The 19,598-nt window shown below is 40.4% G+C and overlaps 1 protein-coding gene across 1 annotated transcript in view; it reads right to left on the bottom strand.

The window, feature by feature from the left end:
• The window catches only part of CPNE4 (copine 4), a 649,396-nt gene that overhangs the window by 152,803 nt on the left and 476,995 nt on the right, over positions 1-19,598 (bottom strand). The window contains exons 6-7 of the mRNA XM_018051359.1: positions 19,210-19,293; positions 16,018-16,107 (exon numbers count right to left, since the gene is read on the bottom strand). Coding sequence (XP_017906848.1) covers positions 16,018-16,107; positions 19,210-19,293 — 174 coding nt within the window. The remainder of the gene's footprint in view (positions 1-16,017; positions 16,108-19,209; positions 19,294-19,598) is intronic.

Below are 19,598 nucleotides of genomic sequence, written 5' to 3'. Positions count from 1 at the left end.
TTCATCTTCCCCACTGAAAATGTATACCCATTAAGTATTAAGCTCTAACTTGCAACGTTCCTTTTTTATGGAAGACCAGATGGTATAGCTTCCTAGGGGAGGAACACAGCACTTTGACAAGGTATTCTCTCTTCTTAGATATTGAGGAAATCAGACTTGATTCCCCATGATGAAAAAATTATATTTGCATTGAAGTACCTACTTTTCACCTGATTTTCAAGACACCCATTCCTCCCCATTTGGAATCACTGAAGATTGGGCAGAGAATGTTTCCCATGAACAGTTAGCACTCGACACATGAAGAGGGGAAATTTTCTTCTTGGATGGTGTTCTTTGAAGAAGAAGGAATGGGTTCTCAGGATGGGATGAGCGGATATAGGAAGGCTTCTTGAAGAGAAAGAGAGGAGAGGGTGGGAGGGGATTGCTTTGGCCACATATGGGCAGTGGCTACTTTCTGGATCATCACAGATACAGAATATTCCATCACAGAGAGTTTTATTGGACAGAGTCAGACAGATATGATTCTGGTTATGTCTCTTGCAAGTTCTGTGAATTGAGTCAAATGATTTCCCTTTTCCAAGCCTCAGTTTTCTCATCTACAAAATGGGGATATTAAGAGTGTCACCCGGTGGGAAAGCCAGCTCACTAGCCATCAAAAACCACACAAAATCCAACTAGACCACATTTCTTAGCCTCTACTGCAGTTCAGCGTGGCCATTTGACTGAGCTCTAGTCATTGGAATATAGGCAGCAATGCCAAGTGCTGTTTTCACCTAAAACTTCTAGAGAGTGCACTCTCCCCATTTTTTACCTGTCTTCCTGTCAGTGCAAGGAACAGTGAGGCCCTAGAGTATGGAGGAGCCACAAGATAGAAGCAACTTAGGTTCTGAATCACTGCACGGAGGAGAGGCAGACACTGATTAGAAAGTTTTAGTTCTAATTGTTATGTGAGCAAGACATAAGCTTATATTGCATGGAGGCTCTTTGTTACTGCAGCATTATTTAACCTAAGATAATTGTAGGGTTTAATGAGATAATTTAAGCAGTGTCCAACATAGCACCTGGGAGCTGGTGGGTGAATGCTCAGTGAATGTTAACCAGAATGATACAGCACGCGAGCCCTGGTTTTAAACTAAGGCTGTACTTAGTTTGCTAAGTAATCTTAAGCAATTTTCTCAAACAAAGAGTTTTTAATTACTGATCTATAAAAAGGGAAAAAATGAAAAGGAAAAATATTATTAAAATTAAGAGAATATGTAGTTTTTCTCCCATTCAGAAACCTCTATTCCTGCATGATTGAACATTCTTTAAGCTAGCTGTTGCTTTTTCTTGCTGCAGTATTGTATTGATTACAGATCTCAGTAGGGGCAGCCTGCTGGGCTCAGGTGCCATTTACTTAAAGTAGCATTGAGAATTCTTGAGCCAGGGCTGATCCAATACAGAGACACCTTGGTGAGTCGGCAGTCCTCTGGTAATTGCAGGGCATCTAGGTTGAGCAGGCTATCGACAGGCATAAAACCAGCAGCTCTAGAGTCCAAAGGCCATCAAGAAAGCACTTACATTTTGACAGATATTGAGACAGATTCACGGGACCCTGAGCCACCCCCCCAATTTGTCCCTTTCTATTATTAGGTAGGCAGAGAAGGAAGTGAACTTGCTTCCCAATTGCCTGGGAATGTCAGGTTCTTTACTAGAGGGGTTTCCAGCAACACTGAACATAGTGATGAACCTCTCAATTCCAACTTACTCTGTTCTTTTACCAAGAATCAGGAAATGCTGGTGTAAGCCATAGGTTTTCTAATAATTAAAGCCCCTTCTACGAGTTTGGGGCAACTATGGGGTTGAATTGGGGGCTCCTGCCAAGGATTGAGATCCTGAGGTTGGAGCAGGGGTGGGGTTTCTTCCTTTCCAAGCGGTAAGAACTGGGGTTTGTTAAGGATGAAAAAAATATGGCGATGAAATCCAAAGGTTCAGCAACATGCAGGATCCAGGAGTAAGGAGTCACATGGGGGTTGGGAATAAGGGGGGAATGTTTTGGGCAAACTCCAGGAGCATACTCCAGGAGTCCAATCCATTGAGCAGCTGTGTGACAGTCTGGCTCAGAGAGTCCAAAGCAAAGACATGGATTTTGTGGTGAAGATGGCCTAGACACACGTGAGAAGAGAGGACAGGCGCAGCTGGATAGAAGCCAAGGACAAATGCTAGGATTGCCTACAGAGGAGGAGCAAATGTTAGCTTTGCAGTGAGGTGGCGGGAAAAACACTGAGCTACCTAAGAGAAGTGCCAGGAAGCCAGCTAAGTTTGGAGATTCAGTAAGAAAACAATGTTTATCCATAAAGGCTAGGCAAATGGCCTGCACCAACACTGCTTAGGAAAACCTTTACACTGAAACTTCTGGGACCACTGGGATTCTGATTCCACAGAGCACTTTGCTGACTGGCCAGGAATCCAACTTTGAGGTTTTAGGAGGGAGCTTGTGAACATGCTGTTTTAAATCACCCAGGCATGGCTGCAGAAGAGGGAGGGCATGAAGAAAGAGCAAGATGAGCAGTGGGTGAAAGTGCCATTCTATGGTTGCTTTAGATGTGTGTCCAGGCCTCCTCTCAACCCTCATGGTTTCCTGAGATTCTCACCTCTGCTTTGACTTGGAGGACCTGCTTCTCTTTCTTTTCTGCTACTTATTTCTCCTGGTTCTGCCTTGCTTGTGCTCACCTCACCATGAACTCAGTTAATAACCTGGGCCTCTCTGCTTAATAAGGCTGGGTGGCAAGTTTATATACAAACAACTGGTCCTCATCACCCTAGACTCCTCTTCAAAGCAACTGGCTTCTAACAATTATCTTCAGAGGATGCCTGATAAACTCTCTAGGGGAAAATCTACAAGTTACCTGTACAGTTTGAGCACAAGAGAACAGGACAGAAAATGGCCTCAGGGTGCTTACATGGTATTTGGGTTGTTCTGCATGGTCTTTCCCCCAGTGTTAGGCAAGATTAGGGTGTTAATAATACTTGCTGGTGGTCCCCTTTGCCTCACTTCCTCTTTAAGATTCTATTCTGGAAGAATCTATTCTAAATACCAGCAGTGTCTCCTAACAAATATATACTAGGTATTAATAATGTGTTGATAAAATCAAAGGAAATGATTCATATCATATTTCACAGGATCAAAGAAACACACATTTATTTTCTTAACAACCACAAATTGGTAGGAAAGCACTGTGTTATAGCTTCACTGAGAGTATTTTTTCTCCCTTTAGTGGTATAGTGAATAGCTTCTCAGGCTTTATTAACTATGTCACATAGAGACATGTCTTTCTATTAAATATTTGAATGATGATAAACATTTTGGTTGGGTAAGAGTAATGGGATATGGATATAACGATATTATAAAATAAGGGCAACTTATTTTATATGAAATACAACAAAACAGAGGCAGTACAATTCAACAAAAAGCATGAAATTTGGCATTTGAATGCATGGGGTTTTGAGCCTGTTTTTCCATCTGTAAAATGAACGCATGGAATCTACCTCAAAGTTTGGTTAGAAGTAAATGAAGTGATTTTGATGGTTTTTCCAGTAGTCATGTATGGATGTGAGAGTTGAACTACAAAGAAAGCTGAGTGCCGAAGATTTGATGCTTTTGGGCTGTGATGTTGGAGACGACTATTCTTTTTTTATTCTTTTATTTATTTTTTACCTAAAAATTTTTTTTGGAGGCTAATACTTCACAATATTGTATTGGTTTTGTCATACATTGACATGAATCCGCCATTGGTGTACATGTGTTCCCCATCCTGAACCCTCCTCCCACCTCCCTTCCCATCCCGTCCCTCTGGGTCATCCCAGTGCACCAGCCCCGAGCACCTTGTATCATGCATCATACCTGGACTGGCGATCCATTTCACATATGATAATATACATGTTTCAATGCCATTCTCCCAAACCATCCTACCCTCACCTTCTCCCACAGAGTCTGAAAGACTGTTCTATACATCCATGTCTCTTTTGCTGTCTTGCATACAGGATTATCGTTACCATCTTTATAAATTCCATATATATGTGTTAGTATACTGTATTGGTGTTTTTTCTTTCTGGCTTACTTCACTCTATATAATAGGCTCCAGTTTCATCCACCTCATTAGAACTGATTAAAATGTATTCTTTTTAATGGCTGAGTAATATTCCATTGTGTATATGTACCACAGCTTTCTTTTCCATTTGTGTGCTGATGAACATCTAGGTTGCTTCCATGTCCTGGCTATTATAAACAGTGCTGCAATGAACATTGGGGTACACGTGTCTCTTTCAATTCTGGTTTCCTTGGTGTGTATGCTCAGCAGTGGGATTGCTGGGTCATATTGCAGTTCTGTTTCCAGTTTTTTAAGGAACTGGAGAAGACTCTTGAGAGTCCCTTGGAGTGCAAGGAGATCCAACCAGTCCATCCTAAAGGAAATCAGTTCTGAATATTCATTGGAAGGACTGATGCTGAAGCTGAAACTCCAATACTTTGCCCACCTGATGCGAAGAATTGACTCATTTGAAAAGACCCTGATGCTGGAAAAGATTGAAGGTGGGAGAAGGGGATGACAGAGGATGAGATGTTTGGATGGCATCACCAACTCGATGGACATGAGTTTGAGTAATCTCTGGGAGTTGGTGATGGACAGGGAGCCCTGGCATGCTACAACCCATGGGGTCACAAAAAGCTGGAGATGACTGAATTACTGAACTGAACAGAACTAATATGCCATAGAAATCATGGATAATTTAATTAAATTGCTAATGTTAAATATATTTCATTGGATAGCTAATATAAAATATGAATTTCATTAAATAACCAATATCAATTATTAAACATATTTCATTAAATAGGTAGTATTAGATATTAAATACATCAGCTCAGTTTTAGGGCTTCACTCCAGGCTTCCCTGTCCATCACTGACTTCTGGACCTTGCTCAAACTCATGTCCATCAAGTAGGTGATCCCATCCAACCATCTCATCCTCTGTTGTCCCCTTATCCTGCCTTCGATCTTTCCCAGCATCAGGGTCTTTTCCAAGGAGTCAGTTCTTTGTATCAGGTGGCCAAAGTATTGGAGCTTCAGTTTCAGCATCAGTCTTCGCAATGAATATTCAGGACTGATTTCCTTTAGGATGGACTGGTTGGATCTCCTTGCAGTCCAAGGGACTCTCAAGAGTCTTCTCCAACACCACAGTTCAAAAGCATCAATTCTTTGGCACTCAGCTTTCTTTGTGGTCCAACTCTCACATCTATACATGACTACTAGAATATTTCTTTAAATAGATAATATTAAGTGTAACCCTAAATCTACTCAGGAAGTGGTGCAAAGTCTTTTACATACTTCAGAAGACATTTCAGCTGGTTGCAGCATTGTCTCTTGAGCTACCAGGAAAGAATCCTCTATGAATCCTACCACAGGTATTTAAGGCTCAGTAGACATGGTTGAGAAAGTTCTAAGTCTCTGACACCTTCACAATTACTTTAGAAAATTAACCTTTCAGAATTAATAGGGAAACACCAGGGGCTCTTCCACTATAGTGATAGATAAGGCTAATGGGTATGCCTTCCACTCTCTACTACTATTTAATGCTGTGTTGGGAGCACTGGTCCACACAAATAAAGAAATAAGGAGAATCACTAGGTAAATGAGTAGGGGCAAAACTATCACTATTTCCAGATGAAATATATTTTTAAAACTCCAAAAAATTACAGAAAATTACTATAAACAACAATAAAACAGTAAAATAGTAATTTGAGAAAATAATTCAATAGTTTTTACGTTTACAAACAATAGTCTGAAGGAGTAATGGAAGAGAAAGAAAGACACACACAAACAAACTAGGCGTAAACTTAAATATTCTAAACATCTAAGAGGAACACTAAGTGCTCTTGCAAATACAAAAGGAGACTTGAATGAACTGGAAGAAAAGTCATGTTCTGAGCTGGGAACACAGCATTAGAGGAGATTTCCTTCTCGATTTCAATAAAAATACTATCAGTTTTTGCCTTCTGGTACTACTTGCTTATATCAGTAAATCTGGAAAACCCAGCAGCGGCCACAGGAAAAGGCCTATCCTCATTCCAATTCTCAAGAAGGGTAGTACTGTACTAAAAAATATTTAAACCACTGGATTACTGCACTCATCTCTCATGCTAGTAAGCTTATGCTCAATATCCTGCAGGCTAGGCTTCAGCATTACATGAACCAAAACTTCCAGATGTCCAAGATGGGTTTCAAAAAGAAGAACCAGAGATCAAATTGCCAACATTTGCTGGATCATAGAGAAAGCAAGGGAAAATCCAGAAAAACATCTACCTTTGTTTCATGGACTGTGCTAAAGCCTTTGACTGTGTGGACAATAACAAACTGTGGAAAACTCTTAAAGAGATGGGAACACCAGACCATCTTACCTGTCTCCTGAGAAACCTATATGCAGGTCAAGAAGCAACTGTTAGAACCCTGTATGGAACAACTGACTGGTTCAGGATTGAGAAAGGAGTATGACAAAGCTGCTTATTGTCACTATGTTTAACTTATACACAGAGCACATGATGAGAAATGCTGGGTTGGATGAGTTATAAGCTGGAATCAAGATCGCTGGGAGAAATATCAACAACCTCAGTGATATGCAGATGATACCACTCTAATGGCAGAAAGTGAAGAGGAACTAAAGAACTTCTTGATGAGAGTAAAGGAGGACAACGAAAAAGCCAGTTTAAAACTAAATATTAAAAAAATAAGATCATGGCATATGGTCCCATCATTTCATGGCAAGTAGAAGGGGAAAGGTGGAAGCAGTGACAGATTTTCTCTTCTTGGTCTCTAAATTCACTGTGGATGGTGACTGCAGTTATTAAATTAGAATACGGTTGCTTCTTGTCAGGAATACTATGCAAAGCTAGACAGTGTGTCACTTTTCTGACAAAGGTCCATATAGCCAAGGCTATGGTCTTTCTAGTATTTATGTATGGATGTGAGAACTGGACCACAAAGAAGGCAAAGCACCAAAGATTTGATGCTTTCTAACTGTTGTGCTGGAGAAGACTCTTGAGAGTCCCTTGGACAGCAAGGAGATCAAACCAGTCAATCTAAAAGGAAATCAACACTGTATACTCATTGAAAGGATTGATGATGTAGCTGAAGCTGCAACACTTTGGCCACCTGATGTGAGGAGATGACTCATTGGAAAAGACCCTGTTGCTGGGAAAGATTGAAGGCAGAAGGAGAAGATAGTGACAGAGGATGAGATGGTCAGATGGCATCACCGATTCAATGGGACATGAACTTGGGCAAACTCTGGGAGATGGTGAGGGACAGAGAAGCCTGGCATGCTGCAGTCCCTGAGGTCATGAAGAGTCGGACATGACTAGGTGACTGAACAACTAGTTGCTTATAAATGCAATGAAAGAACTGACTGGAAAGAGTAATAAGAAAATATTCAAGAAAATCCCTAAAAGACAAAGAATACAGAAGTGAGAAAACCTAGTTCTATCAGGTATTAAAATGTGTTACACAACAATTACTTATAAGGGAAGAGAGTAAAAACTAGAAGAAACAGAATAGGAGCTAAGCTTTTCTGAATATATTTTGTAGTTTTGACTTTAGAATCATGTAAGCATTTTATATAATTATAAAACTAATTTTGTTGAAAATTAAATTCTAAAAGTTGAAAGCAAAATTAAACAAAGGAACCCAACAGTTCCATGGGTTAGAGCTTCAACCATGGAGAGGAATTATCTCTAAAGTATGTTTGAGCATCCATAAGGAGATACATATCTTACAGAAAAAAATTCAAACTCTTGAATTTAAAAAATTGATACCAGAAAGCAAGGAAACTATTATTTAAAATATATTTAATTGGAGGATAATTGCTTACAATGTTGTGTTGGTTTCTGTCATACATCAACATGAATCAGCCATAGGTATACATATGTCCCCTCCCTCTTGAACCTCCCTCCCACCCCAGTCCCATCCAAACTACTAAGCTTACATCAAAAGAACTCGAGACAATTTGAAGGAGTTTTAATTCATGAAACATAGAAGATATAAGATTTCAAAGGAATAATATTAACTGAAATAGATTGAAACACTAGAATACATTAAAAAATCATGAATTCTTGATAATATGAGGGATCCCATTAGTCACCAATGAAGGATGCTAGAGTAGAAACGTGTTATTCTGAAAATAGTTTTTAAAAAAGAAAGAATAAAGCATTTTCCTGTCTTTCTTATACAAATCATACCTCAGGGAACCAAATAGGTGTTGAACTGTTAACCAAACAGTTTTTCTGTAAAGAACTCTAAATAACAAAGAAGGAATAACAGAATTAGAAAACTACCATTTTGGAAATTCTAATGAAATAACGTATGTAGGCAATATGCCTCAGTGACTGTTAAGATCATAAAAGAGTATCATCCTTTGCAAAACATTCTTGCTACAAAACAATCCCTAAATCTGATCAAACCCAGCTAGCTATTTACAGGGTACACAGAGAGAAAAAAAAAAAAAAAAAAAAGGCTGGTTTCTTCAGTAAGTAAGTTGCAAGGATAAAAGGAGAGAGACTGAAAGAGACTGGAAATATTTCAGTCAAATGCAATGCTTGGTCCTTGTTCACATTTCAATGAACAAAACCCAAATTCAGCATTCTTGCCTTGAGGACCCCATGGACAGTATGAAAAGGCAAAAAGATATGACACTCAGGTTGATAAGCCCCTCAGGTTGGTAGGTGACCAGTATGCTATTGGGGAAGAGCAGAAAAATAACTCCAGAAAGAATGAAGAAGCTGAGCCAAAGCAGAAATGATATCCAGTTGAGGATGTGTCTAGTGATGAAAGAAAATTTTGAAGCTGTAAAGAACAATACTGCATAGGAACCTGGAATGTTAGGTCCATGAATCGAGGTATATTGAACTTGGTCAAATAGAAGATGGCAAGAGTGAGCATCAACATTTTAGGAATCAGTGAATTAAAATGGACAGGAATGGGTGAATTTAATTCAGATGACCATCATGTCTACTACCATGGGTGAGAATCCTTTGGAAGAAATGAGTAGCCTTCATAGTCAACAAGAGTCCAAAATGCACTAATTTGGTGCAATCTCAAAAGCAACAGAATGATCTTGGTTTATTTCCAAGCAAAACATTCAACATCACAGTAATCCAAGTCTATGCCCCAACCACTAGTGCCAAAGAAGCTGAAGCTGAATGGTTCTGTGATGACCTGAAAGACTTTCTAGAACTAACTCCAATAGAAGATGTCTTTTTCATCATAGGGGACTGGAATGCAAAAGTAGGAAGTCGAGAGACACCTGGAATAACGGCAAGTTTGGCCTTGGAGTACAAAATCAAGTGGGTCAAAGACTAACAGAGTTTTGCCAATAGAACGCATTGGTCATAGCAAAGACCCTCTTCCAACCACACAAGAAAGAACTCTACACAGGGACATCACTAGACAGTTAATACCAAAATCAGATTGATTATATTCTGTGCAGCTGAAGATGGAGAAGCTCTATACAGTCTGCAAAAACAAGACCTGGAGTTGACTGTGGCTCAGATCATGAGCTCCTTATTGTAAAATTCAGACATAACTTGAAGAAAGTAGGGAAAACAACTAAGCCATTCTGGTGTGACCTAAACCAAATGCCTTATACAGTAAAAGTGACAAATAGATTCAAGGGATTAGCTCTGATAGAGTGCCTGAAGAACTATGGACAGAGGTTTGTACAGGAGGCAGTGACCAAAACCATCCCCAAGAAAAAGAAATGCAAAAAGGAAAAATGGTTGTCTGAGGAGGCCTTACAAATAGCTGAGAAAAGAAGAGAAGCAAAAGGCCAAGGAAAAAAGGAAAGATATACACAACTGAATGCAGAGTTCCAGAGAATAGCAAGGAGAGATAAGGCCTTCTTAAGTGAACAATGCAAAGAAATAGAGAAAACGATAGGATGGGAAAAATTGGAGATACCAAGGGAACATTTCATGCAGAGATGGGCACAATAAAGGACAGAAATGGTAAGGACCTAACAAAAGCAGAAGAGATTAAGAAGAGGTGGCAAGAATACACAGAAAAACTGTATAAGAAAGGTCTTAATGACCCAGATAACCACGATGGTTTGGCCACTCACCTAGAGCCAGACATGCTATAGTGTGAAGTCAAGTGGTCTTAGGAAGCATTATTATGAACAAAGATAGTGGAGGTGATGGAATTCCAACTGAGCTTTGGTATTTCAAATACCAAAAAATGATGCTGTTAGAGTGCTGCACTCAATGGAAAACTCAGCAGTGGTCACAGGACTGGAAAAGGTCAGTTTTTATTCCAGTCCCAAAGAAGGGCAATGCCAAAGGATGTTCAAACTACTACACAACTGCACTCATTTATCATGCTAGCAAGGTAATTCTCAAAATCTTTCAAGCCAGCGTTCTACAGTACATGAACTGAGAACTTCCAGTTGTACAAGCTGGGTTTAGAAAAGGCAGAGGAACCAGAGATCAAATTGCCAACATCTGTTCAATCATATATAAAGGAAGAGAATTCCAGAAAAAAGTACTTCTGCTTTATTGACTATGCAAATGTCTTTGATTATGTGGATTACAACAAACTGGAAAATTCTTAAAGAGATGGGAATGCCTGACCACCTTCCTTGTCTCCTGAGAAACCTGTATGCAGGACAAAAAGCTACAGAACTGGACATAGAACAACAGATTGGTTCAAAATTGGGAAAGGAGTATATCAAGGCTGTTGTCACCCTGCTTATTTAACTTCTTTGTAGATTACATCATGTGAAATGCTGGGCTGAATGAGTCACAAGCTGGAATCAACATTGCCAGGAGAAATATCAATAACCTCAGATATGCAGATGACACAACTTTTATGACAGAAAGTGAAGAGGCAATAAAGAACCTCTTGATGAAAGTGAAAGAGGAGAGTGAAAAATATTGGCTAAAACTCAACATTCAAAAAACTATGATCATGGTATCCAGCCCCACCAATTCATGGCAAATAGGGAAACAATGTAAACAGTGATAGACTTAATTATCTTGGACTCCAAAATCACTGCAGATGGTGATTGCAGCAATGAAATTAAAGATACTTGGACCTTGGAAGAAAAGCTATGACATAACTAGACAGCATATTAAAAAGCAGAGACATCATTTTGCTGCCAAATTTCTGTATAGTCAGAGCTATGGCTTTTCCAATAGTCATGTATGGATGTGAGAGTTGGAGCATAAAGAAGGATGAGCACCAAAGAATTGATGCCTTCAAACTGTGGTGCTGGGGAAGTCCCTTGAGAGTCCCTTGGACTGCAAGGAGATCAAACCAGTCAATCCTAAAGGAAATCAACACTGAATATTCATTGGAAAGATTGATGCTGAAGCTCCAATACTTTGGCCACCTGATGTGAAGAGCCAACTCATTGGAAAGACCCTGATGCTGGGAAAGATTGAGGGTGAGAAGAATATAGTTGAGTAACAGTGTTGTAATAGTGTCAGGTGGACAGCAAAGGGATTTAGCTATTTTCCAGTAGTCATGTATGGATGTGAGAGTTGGACTGTGAAGAAGGCTGAGCGCCATAGAATTGATGCTTTTGAACTGTGGTGTTGGAGAAGACTCTTGAGAGTCCCTTGGACTGCAAGGAGATCCAACCAGTCCCTTCTGAAGGAGATCAACCCTGGGATTTCTTTGGAAGGAATGATGCTAAAGCTGAAACTCCAGTACTTTGGCCACCTCATGCAAAGAGTTGACTCATTGGAAAAGACTCTGATGCTGGGAGGGATTGGGGGCAGGAGGAGAAGGGGGCGACCAAGGATGAGATGGCTGGATGGCATCACTGACTCGATGGACATGAATCTGAGTGAACTCCGGGAGTTGGCGATGGACAGGGAGGCCTGGCGTGCTGCAATTCATGGGGTCGCAAAGAGTCGGACAAGACTGAGCAACTGAACTGAACTGAACTCAACTGATACATGTATCCAATCTCTCTCAAACTTCCCTCCTATCCAGCCTGCCACATAACATTGATCAGAATTCCTTGTGCTATACAGTAGGTCATTGTTGGTTATCTATTTTAAATATAGTAGTGTGTACATGTCCATGTACACGTCCATTCTAAACTCCCTAACTATCCCTACCCCCTATTCTTATCTGGCAACCATAAATTCATTCTCTAAGTCTATGAGTCTTTCTGTTTTGTAAATAAGTTCATTTGTATCATTTCTTATTAGATTCTGCATAAAAAGGTGTCATACAATATTTCTCCTTCTCTGTCTCACTTACTAAACTCAGCATGATAATCTCCAGGCATTTCCATCTTACTACAAATGGCATTCTTTTTTTTTTTTTAGGTTGAGTAGTATTCCATTGTATATATGTAATACATCTTTTTTATCCATTCCTCTGTTGATGGACATTAAGTTTGTATCCATGTCTGGGCTATTGTAAACAGATAACTGACTACTTTTATGGATGTTTAAAATTTTTCATAATAAATAAATAAAAACATAAATTTCTAAAAAAATACGTATTTGTTTAAAATTTTTTCCCCACAAAGCAGGAATAGGAAAAATAAAACAAAAGAAAGCCCTGGTTTTACTTCAACTTGGTGTTACTGTGACCCTGAATAAATGAGAGCTAAAGATATCAAGTCTCTTTTGGGACCAAGATCTCAGTGTTAGAATTTTGCTAAGACTGAGTATATAAATGGAGAGAGGGCTTAAAACTTTTTTAATTTAAAAGTTCACTTTCTATTTTATTTTTTTAATTTTGTGGTGGCAAGGAGGTACTGCCTTCCAATATGGCATATGACACCATTTTATATTAGGGAAAGCTAAAGGGGAACAACACTATGAGAATTTCACAATGGCATTTGTGACAAAATAATGAATACAAATAAAGAATAATATAGGAAGCCTCTCCTGCCTCTCAAAAAAGCAGCAGGTGAGTGATGATATTGGGTTTGTCACCTAGGGAGCTCAGCACACCTGGGTATCTTGTCTCGCCCAATGAGGTGCTGTCAACCTTTCAGCACATCCCTGTTCTCCATCCATTCCCTCTAGAAACAGCTATTGTGTGTACCCTGTACCAAGCACTGAGCTGGGTGCATGGATATGCATGGAAAGAAACATGGTTCTCACCCTGCAGAAGCAAACCAGGAAGAATGAATCACTTGCTCAGGAAAGAGAGATGGAAATAGAAATGTTCTAAACAAGTGGAGAGGTGTCTCCCTAAGGTGGGTGCAGAGAACTGGAGGGCACCCATAGAAGCTAAAGACATCAGGGAAGGTTTCTGGAAGTGGAGGGATATTGAAGAGACATGAAAGAAAGTAGCAGATGATGATAATCCAAGAAAAGTAGAAGAATGAGGAAAGCATCCCAGATAGGGAGAGGCATGTGTCAAGTCCTGAAGGCTTGGGGAGGGCAAGGTGGGCATGAGTGCTGGGCAGAGAAAAGATTGTAGAGGGGAGACTGGATGGTGGAAAGTGGTGGGGGGCACTGAGTTGAGGAAGGGCTATAATGAAGAAGCAAATGTCTGTACCAGGGTTCTCAGTGTGGTCTGGGACCAGCAACATTAGCATCACCCAGGAAGTTGGAGAATGCAAATTCGCAGGCTCAATCCAGACCTGCTTATTCAGAAACCCTGTGGGTAATGCCCAATAATTTGTTTTAACCAGCCTTCTAAACAATTTTACCCTCCACGGGACATTCAGTAATGTCTGAATATACTTTGGGCTGTATAACTGCTGGGGGTAAAGTACTACTACTAGTGTTTAGCAGCCTGGGATGCTGCCAAACATCCTACAATGCACAGGATAACCCCTTCCCCTGCCTTGCCCCCGTCAAAAAAAATCCAAATGTCAATGGTGTAGCTGTTGAGAAATCCCGATCCTCTCTTTCTCTGTCTGTGTCTTCCTTCTTTCCTTGTCTCTCTTTTATTCCCACTTGTCCTCTACAGACAGACAGCAGAGCACTCAAAAAACCACAAAATGCTCCTTTTCCACATATTTGTTATTTACTCAGTTACAGATAACCATCTCCTTTTATTGAATTAGCAATGCCCCATGACTAAGTTGACCTGGGGTTAATATAGGCATTATCTTATTTTTGTCCCAAAGGGCCCATTTCTCTTCCTGAGAGTGGGATGTGGTGGCTCAGAGTATAGGTGACAGTCCCCACCTCAGACCTGAAGCTGTAGGTCTTGGCTACCCTGCACATGAGCTTATACCTGAGGGCCAAATAACCAGGAGTCTTGATTTTGGCATGAAAGACAGTTGCAGTGAAAGTGGAGGCTTCCACAAGAGATATCAGGGATAACTCTGAACTCTTCATCCAGATCACAGAAGTAAGCAAGTCCACAGATAGTACAAAGTCCAAACAATGTTTTTAAGCATAGATGTAAAGTCACATGAAGAGTCAGAGAGTAACCGACAGATAGAATTCTGATATGAAGGGTAACATTGACAAATCCAATAATTATATCCACTAGAAGAAGTTTACAGGGCAAAAAGAGTAAGGAAAGTGTAAAGTTACAAATATAGGCATTGGCAGTGCCCATCCAACACTTTCCAGGGGAGCTGGTGCCCCCAATATGAATGTTTAGTCTGCTTATTATTATTCCACCATGGTGGTAGGTGTCCCAGGCTTTTAAAGTCTGAAGCCATTAACCATTTCCATTATCCAGCTTCTTTGGCTCTGTTTTCAGGCTCTCACATACTCCCTAATAACTGTCTTCCCCATAGTTAACCCACATGGAGAAAATGACCTTGTAAAGCTGATAACAAATATCGAGTTTGCCTGAGGGCCATGTTTTTCACTAAACATGAACCAGCTGATCTTTTGGTTTATAGCTCTGGCCTCTATTGAATCTACGTAGTCATCCTGATTGACAGAATAACCTCTGGGACACTGACAACATGGAGCTTCTGGACTTCTAAGGTAGAGTGAGAGTCAGACCAAGGACCATAAGGAACGCCTCTGGGCATCTGCTTCTGGCACTTGGCCTATTGTCCTCTTTGGTCATCCTGATTGTCATAACGCATCTTTTCTTCCAACTTCTAATTCCCAAGATACTCAAAAACCATGTGTGGTAGATTGAAAAAAGTGGCCACCATACTCTGCAGCTCCTTCCACCAAGAAGTGGAGTCCATGTCCTATTTCCTCATCCCTGAATCTGAGATGGCCATGTGACTGGCCAGTAGAACACAGAGGAAGTGACCTCATGTGAGTCTGAGATTGGGCCTCAAGACATGCGCATCTTTTGTCCTGGATCCTTTAGACCTTATAGTTGTTGAGTGCATCAGTCCAAGCTAACCTGCTGAATGATGAGAAACAAATGTCCCCACCACCTTGATCATTCCAGAGGATAGCCAGACAAACCCCAGGAAGAGAGGCATTCTGCTTGGTACAGCTGACTGCATATACATGAGGAAGTCCACCCAAGACCAAGAGAAGACCCTCTTGTGGCATGGTGTATGTGTGCTCAATCATGTCCAACTCTTTGTGACCCTATAGACTGTAGCCCACCAGACTCCTCTGTTCATGAGATTTTCTAGGCAAGAAATATTGGAGTGGGTTGCCATTGTCTTTCTCCAGAAGAGCCTCTTAGGTGAACTCAGCTTGCCAATGCACAGAATCATAAGCTAAATAAATGGCTATAGTTTTAAATATTAAGTTTTGGAGTAGTATTTTATGTAGCAGTAGATAACTGACAACAACAGTATTTGTGTTTATAATAACTCCTAATTAGTCCTTGAACTTATTGCCACATTTCTCTCTGAGAAGCCATGGGATTTGCCTCTCAACCTAACACAACTGGGATTTATCTTTTATTATCTCAGGAGCCTCAAAGGGTCTAGCAGAAGGAAACTCCTTGTTTTTTTCATCAAGATGCTAAGAGATCTAGGCAAAAGCTACAGAAAATTTTGAGTCTGCCAACATTCACTTGAAGAGAAACAGGAGGATTAAATATGTAAAACTGCATTTCTTAGACATAGACAGATTTCTGACCTTCAGCCGGCGGTCGGGATCTCCACTGCATAGAGAGTTTACAGACACTTTGAATGATTTCCAGGCTGGGCTTAAGTTATTCATCACAACCTGAGGAAAAAAGAAAGGAGTGGTGGGTGGGAGAGGAAATGCTTGACATTTTCACTTTCAACATAAAAACTACTTGAGAAGCATTGAAAGCTTGAGAAACTTATGAAACGGACAATTGTCTGAAACAGGGGCCTTAATGAAAACTTGAAGTAGTAAACCTCTGAAAGGTGCTCACTAAGTGAACATTACGGGCAGAACTCCTGTGATCACTAGCCTGGCTGTTGTTTTATGAATAATAAAAATAATATTGCACAGTATGTGGGTGTTGGAGATGACCCCTTCTATATCAAAAGAGGGTATGATTAAGGAGATGGGCTGCCTCTGCCTCTGATAAAGGATCTCCCGTTCTGTAGGTCAGTGCTCTGGCATAAATTCCCTTCTACTGAGGTCAGCATACATAAAGCCTATAGGTGGGAAATTCTATTGCTGAAGTTGAGTGGTCTTTGGTGACTCGTGACCTTGGTTAGATCAGATTGCAAGTCAGAAGAAAAATCCTAGGAGTATGCTTGGAAGGCATGAAGGCAGATCTTCAGAATTTCAGGATCACAAACTAAGACTATAATGGGGTGTAATCTTTTTAAAAGCAGTTTACTAATCATGAACTTGGTTAAATCCTTCCTGAGGGTCCATTTGAGTCAAGTCTTATTCTGCCATCAAATGATTCAAATAATTTGGTTTGGTTTAGAATGTGTGAGTATTTGCTCTGTGGGCTTCCCTGGTGGCTCAGAGGTTAAAGCGTCTGCCTGGAATGCAGGAGACCCGAGTTCGATCCCTGAGTCGGGAAGATCCCCTGGAGAAGGAAATGGCAGCCCACTCCAGTACTCTTGCTTGGAGAATCCCATGGGGGAGGAGCCTGGTGGGCTACAGTCCATGGGGTCGCAAAGAGTCGGACACGACTAAGCGACTTCACTCACTCACTCAATCACTCATTTGCTCTGTATCTAGGATTGTACTGTATGCTCTGGGGGTGGGTCCCAAAGTGTGATTCTTGGAACTGCAGGAACTTGTTAAATACAAATTCCTAGATTCCAACCAGATATACTGACAGAAACTCCCTAGGTGGGTCATCAGGTGATCCTGGTGCATGATATTTGAGAACCACTGTTCCAGGGGACATACAAATGAAGTTAAATGGAATTCTGTCATATTGATTTCTCTTCATAAGAAGTTTTTAGTTAGCAGAAATCTTAGTATTGTAAAAAAAATTAATTCTCTATCCAACATAATTATTTTATAAGTGATTCCCTCTTCTTCTGAATTCCTTAATATAATGATGAATTATTGAGTATACTGTAGGCTCATTATTAAATTTCCTATAGTGCATTAAAGAGTAGAAAAATTATGTTCCTGTGTGACTTTGCTTTTTGTTCTCATTCCTTGAATGATCAAAGTGATAGTGAGAAGAAAAGTTAGATAAAATTATTTTGGTTAAATCTCTCACCTTTATAGAAATATTAAGAGTGAAGTTGCTTCACTGCAACATTTATATAAAACTCAATAGCAAATCAAAATTTCTACTAGAAATTTCCTCTGAAATTAAAATCTGTATGTGTGTATGCACACATGTGCTTACCCAGGGAGAATAGTATTGCCTGGTTATTTTATATCTATTGAGTAAGAAAGAGGAAAAAGCAATGTTATGTTGATTGATTCACTGGAAAACTTTACAATCACATTTCTTGTGAGACTCCAGGATCCCCTCACAATGGGGTATGGGGAAGTGTTAGAGACTCTGTGAAGAGGGGAATTTACCAGCGTTAAAACTGAAAGGAGGGATGCCGTCAGGAGAGAAGTCTAATATGATGCCACCCCTCTTCCTTCTCCCTGTACATTCAAGTCCCCATACACTGGTTGGGCAAAGGCATGAATGGGTACGACTTCTGATTCTCTCCAACATTTAGTTACTTCTTCTGAAATAACTTTGTTCCATCAAAGGAATCTTTATGTGGGGAAAAAGTTCTACTTGGTGGTGGTTATGAGGTGCCACTCAGGGTAACTATCCATTTGAAACTATTCCCTAGGGAATAGTTTGTGACTGTTCAAAGAGTCACATTGTGCTGTTACAGGGAGTGGACATACTATGTATACTCAACTCCATTCATGTCTTCATTCTTTTATTAAATGCTAACCATGTACCAAACGACATTCACAGACTAGCCTGTCCAAGATTATTCAGTTTTCGCTTACCTTAAATATGACATGTTCCCCTAACGCTACGTGCAGCTCTACCACTTCAGGAAAAAGGAACTGGATTTCCAGTGTGAGGTGTGGGAACACAGCACCCCGCTATAATCCTCTAGGAGACATGACAGTTCCTTCTTCCTTTACACCGCAAGCACAGCAGTTCTCTCAGCTCTAAGCCATTCCTCCTTATCAATGCACTTCTCACCCCAACAAGTCTCTCTCTTGAACTAGCTTATATGGAAAATAAAATACAAAGTGGAGTCTAGGGTTGGTTGTTAAATGGGTGTGTGGTCACGGGCAGTGGTGGGTGGGATACTGAAGGATGAGGTTCACAGACATGTGGAGAGAAGGTGGGAGTATGAGAGGGAGATGCAGCCAGATCAAGTGCCTGCTAACACAGGGCAGCTGTTCATATGCAGACCTGACTGTGTGTGGATTTCCCTGGGGAGGCTGATTGGCTTCTCCAATTACAGCAAAGCTCAGGGTCAAACACACACAATTCAAACCTTAGCTCTACTTCTTGCTCACTGTGAGAACTGGAAGGTGAATTAACCTCCTCAAAGTTCAGCTTCTTCATCTGTAATGTGGGGTAATAATAACCATGTCAAGGCATAGTTGTGAGAAGTAAATAAAATGATGTATGTAAAATCGCTCAGTGGATTGCTTGGTAACTAGTCACGCTCATCAAATGCTGACTAGGATTCATATTTTTATTATTAATAAGTTGCTGGCTTTCTGTATTAAAGGTCAATAGTGGAGAATACGTGTGAGTCTCCTCTTATAACACCCACATTCAGAATAAAGAGAGGACTAGGAAGACCCCAGGTCTTGGGGGAGACCTACAGACATTAAGAAAGGTAAAGTCAGCGTATCATCTTAAGGAAACAAGATGGCAAAACTGAAGATGGCACTTCTCACCTCAGTTCGGTGCACAAGCTGCTGAGTTGCATCATCATTCATTCGAAAAATTTCCAGAAATGGGTCAGATTTACTGAAGAAATCCTAAAATAGATAAGCAAAAATGAGTTTTTTTCTCTCCCCCTTGCACAAACACATTTGATCCAGCCCTGGATAAAATACCCCTGACTTTGACCCTTCCTTGCTTTAGTCTTCATCACCTTTGGCTAGAAGGAGCTGTATCTGAACCCTCAAGTCCTTTGAGAAGAAAGGACTTAGTTGATTGAAGTCCCAAGCAGTCTTCAAAGATCAGCTCAAATGCCAGGTCTCTAAGAAGCAGTGTATCTGCTGTCTCAAACAGGTTGTTCCTAGTTATTGTAAAGCCTGTGTCTGATGTGTGAAATGGAGTA

Source organism: Capra hircus, chromosome 1 (assembly GCF_001704415.2).
Source record: "Capra hircus breed San Clemente chromosome 1, ASM170441v1, whole genome shotgun sequence".
NCBI classification, from domain to species: Eukaryota; Metazoa; Chordata; class Mammalia; order Artiodactyla; family Bovidae; genus Capra; species Capra hircus.
Note: the sequence above shows the minus strand (reverse complement) of the source record. Positions and strands in the feature narration are given on the sequence as shown.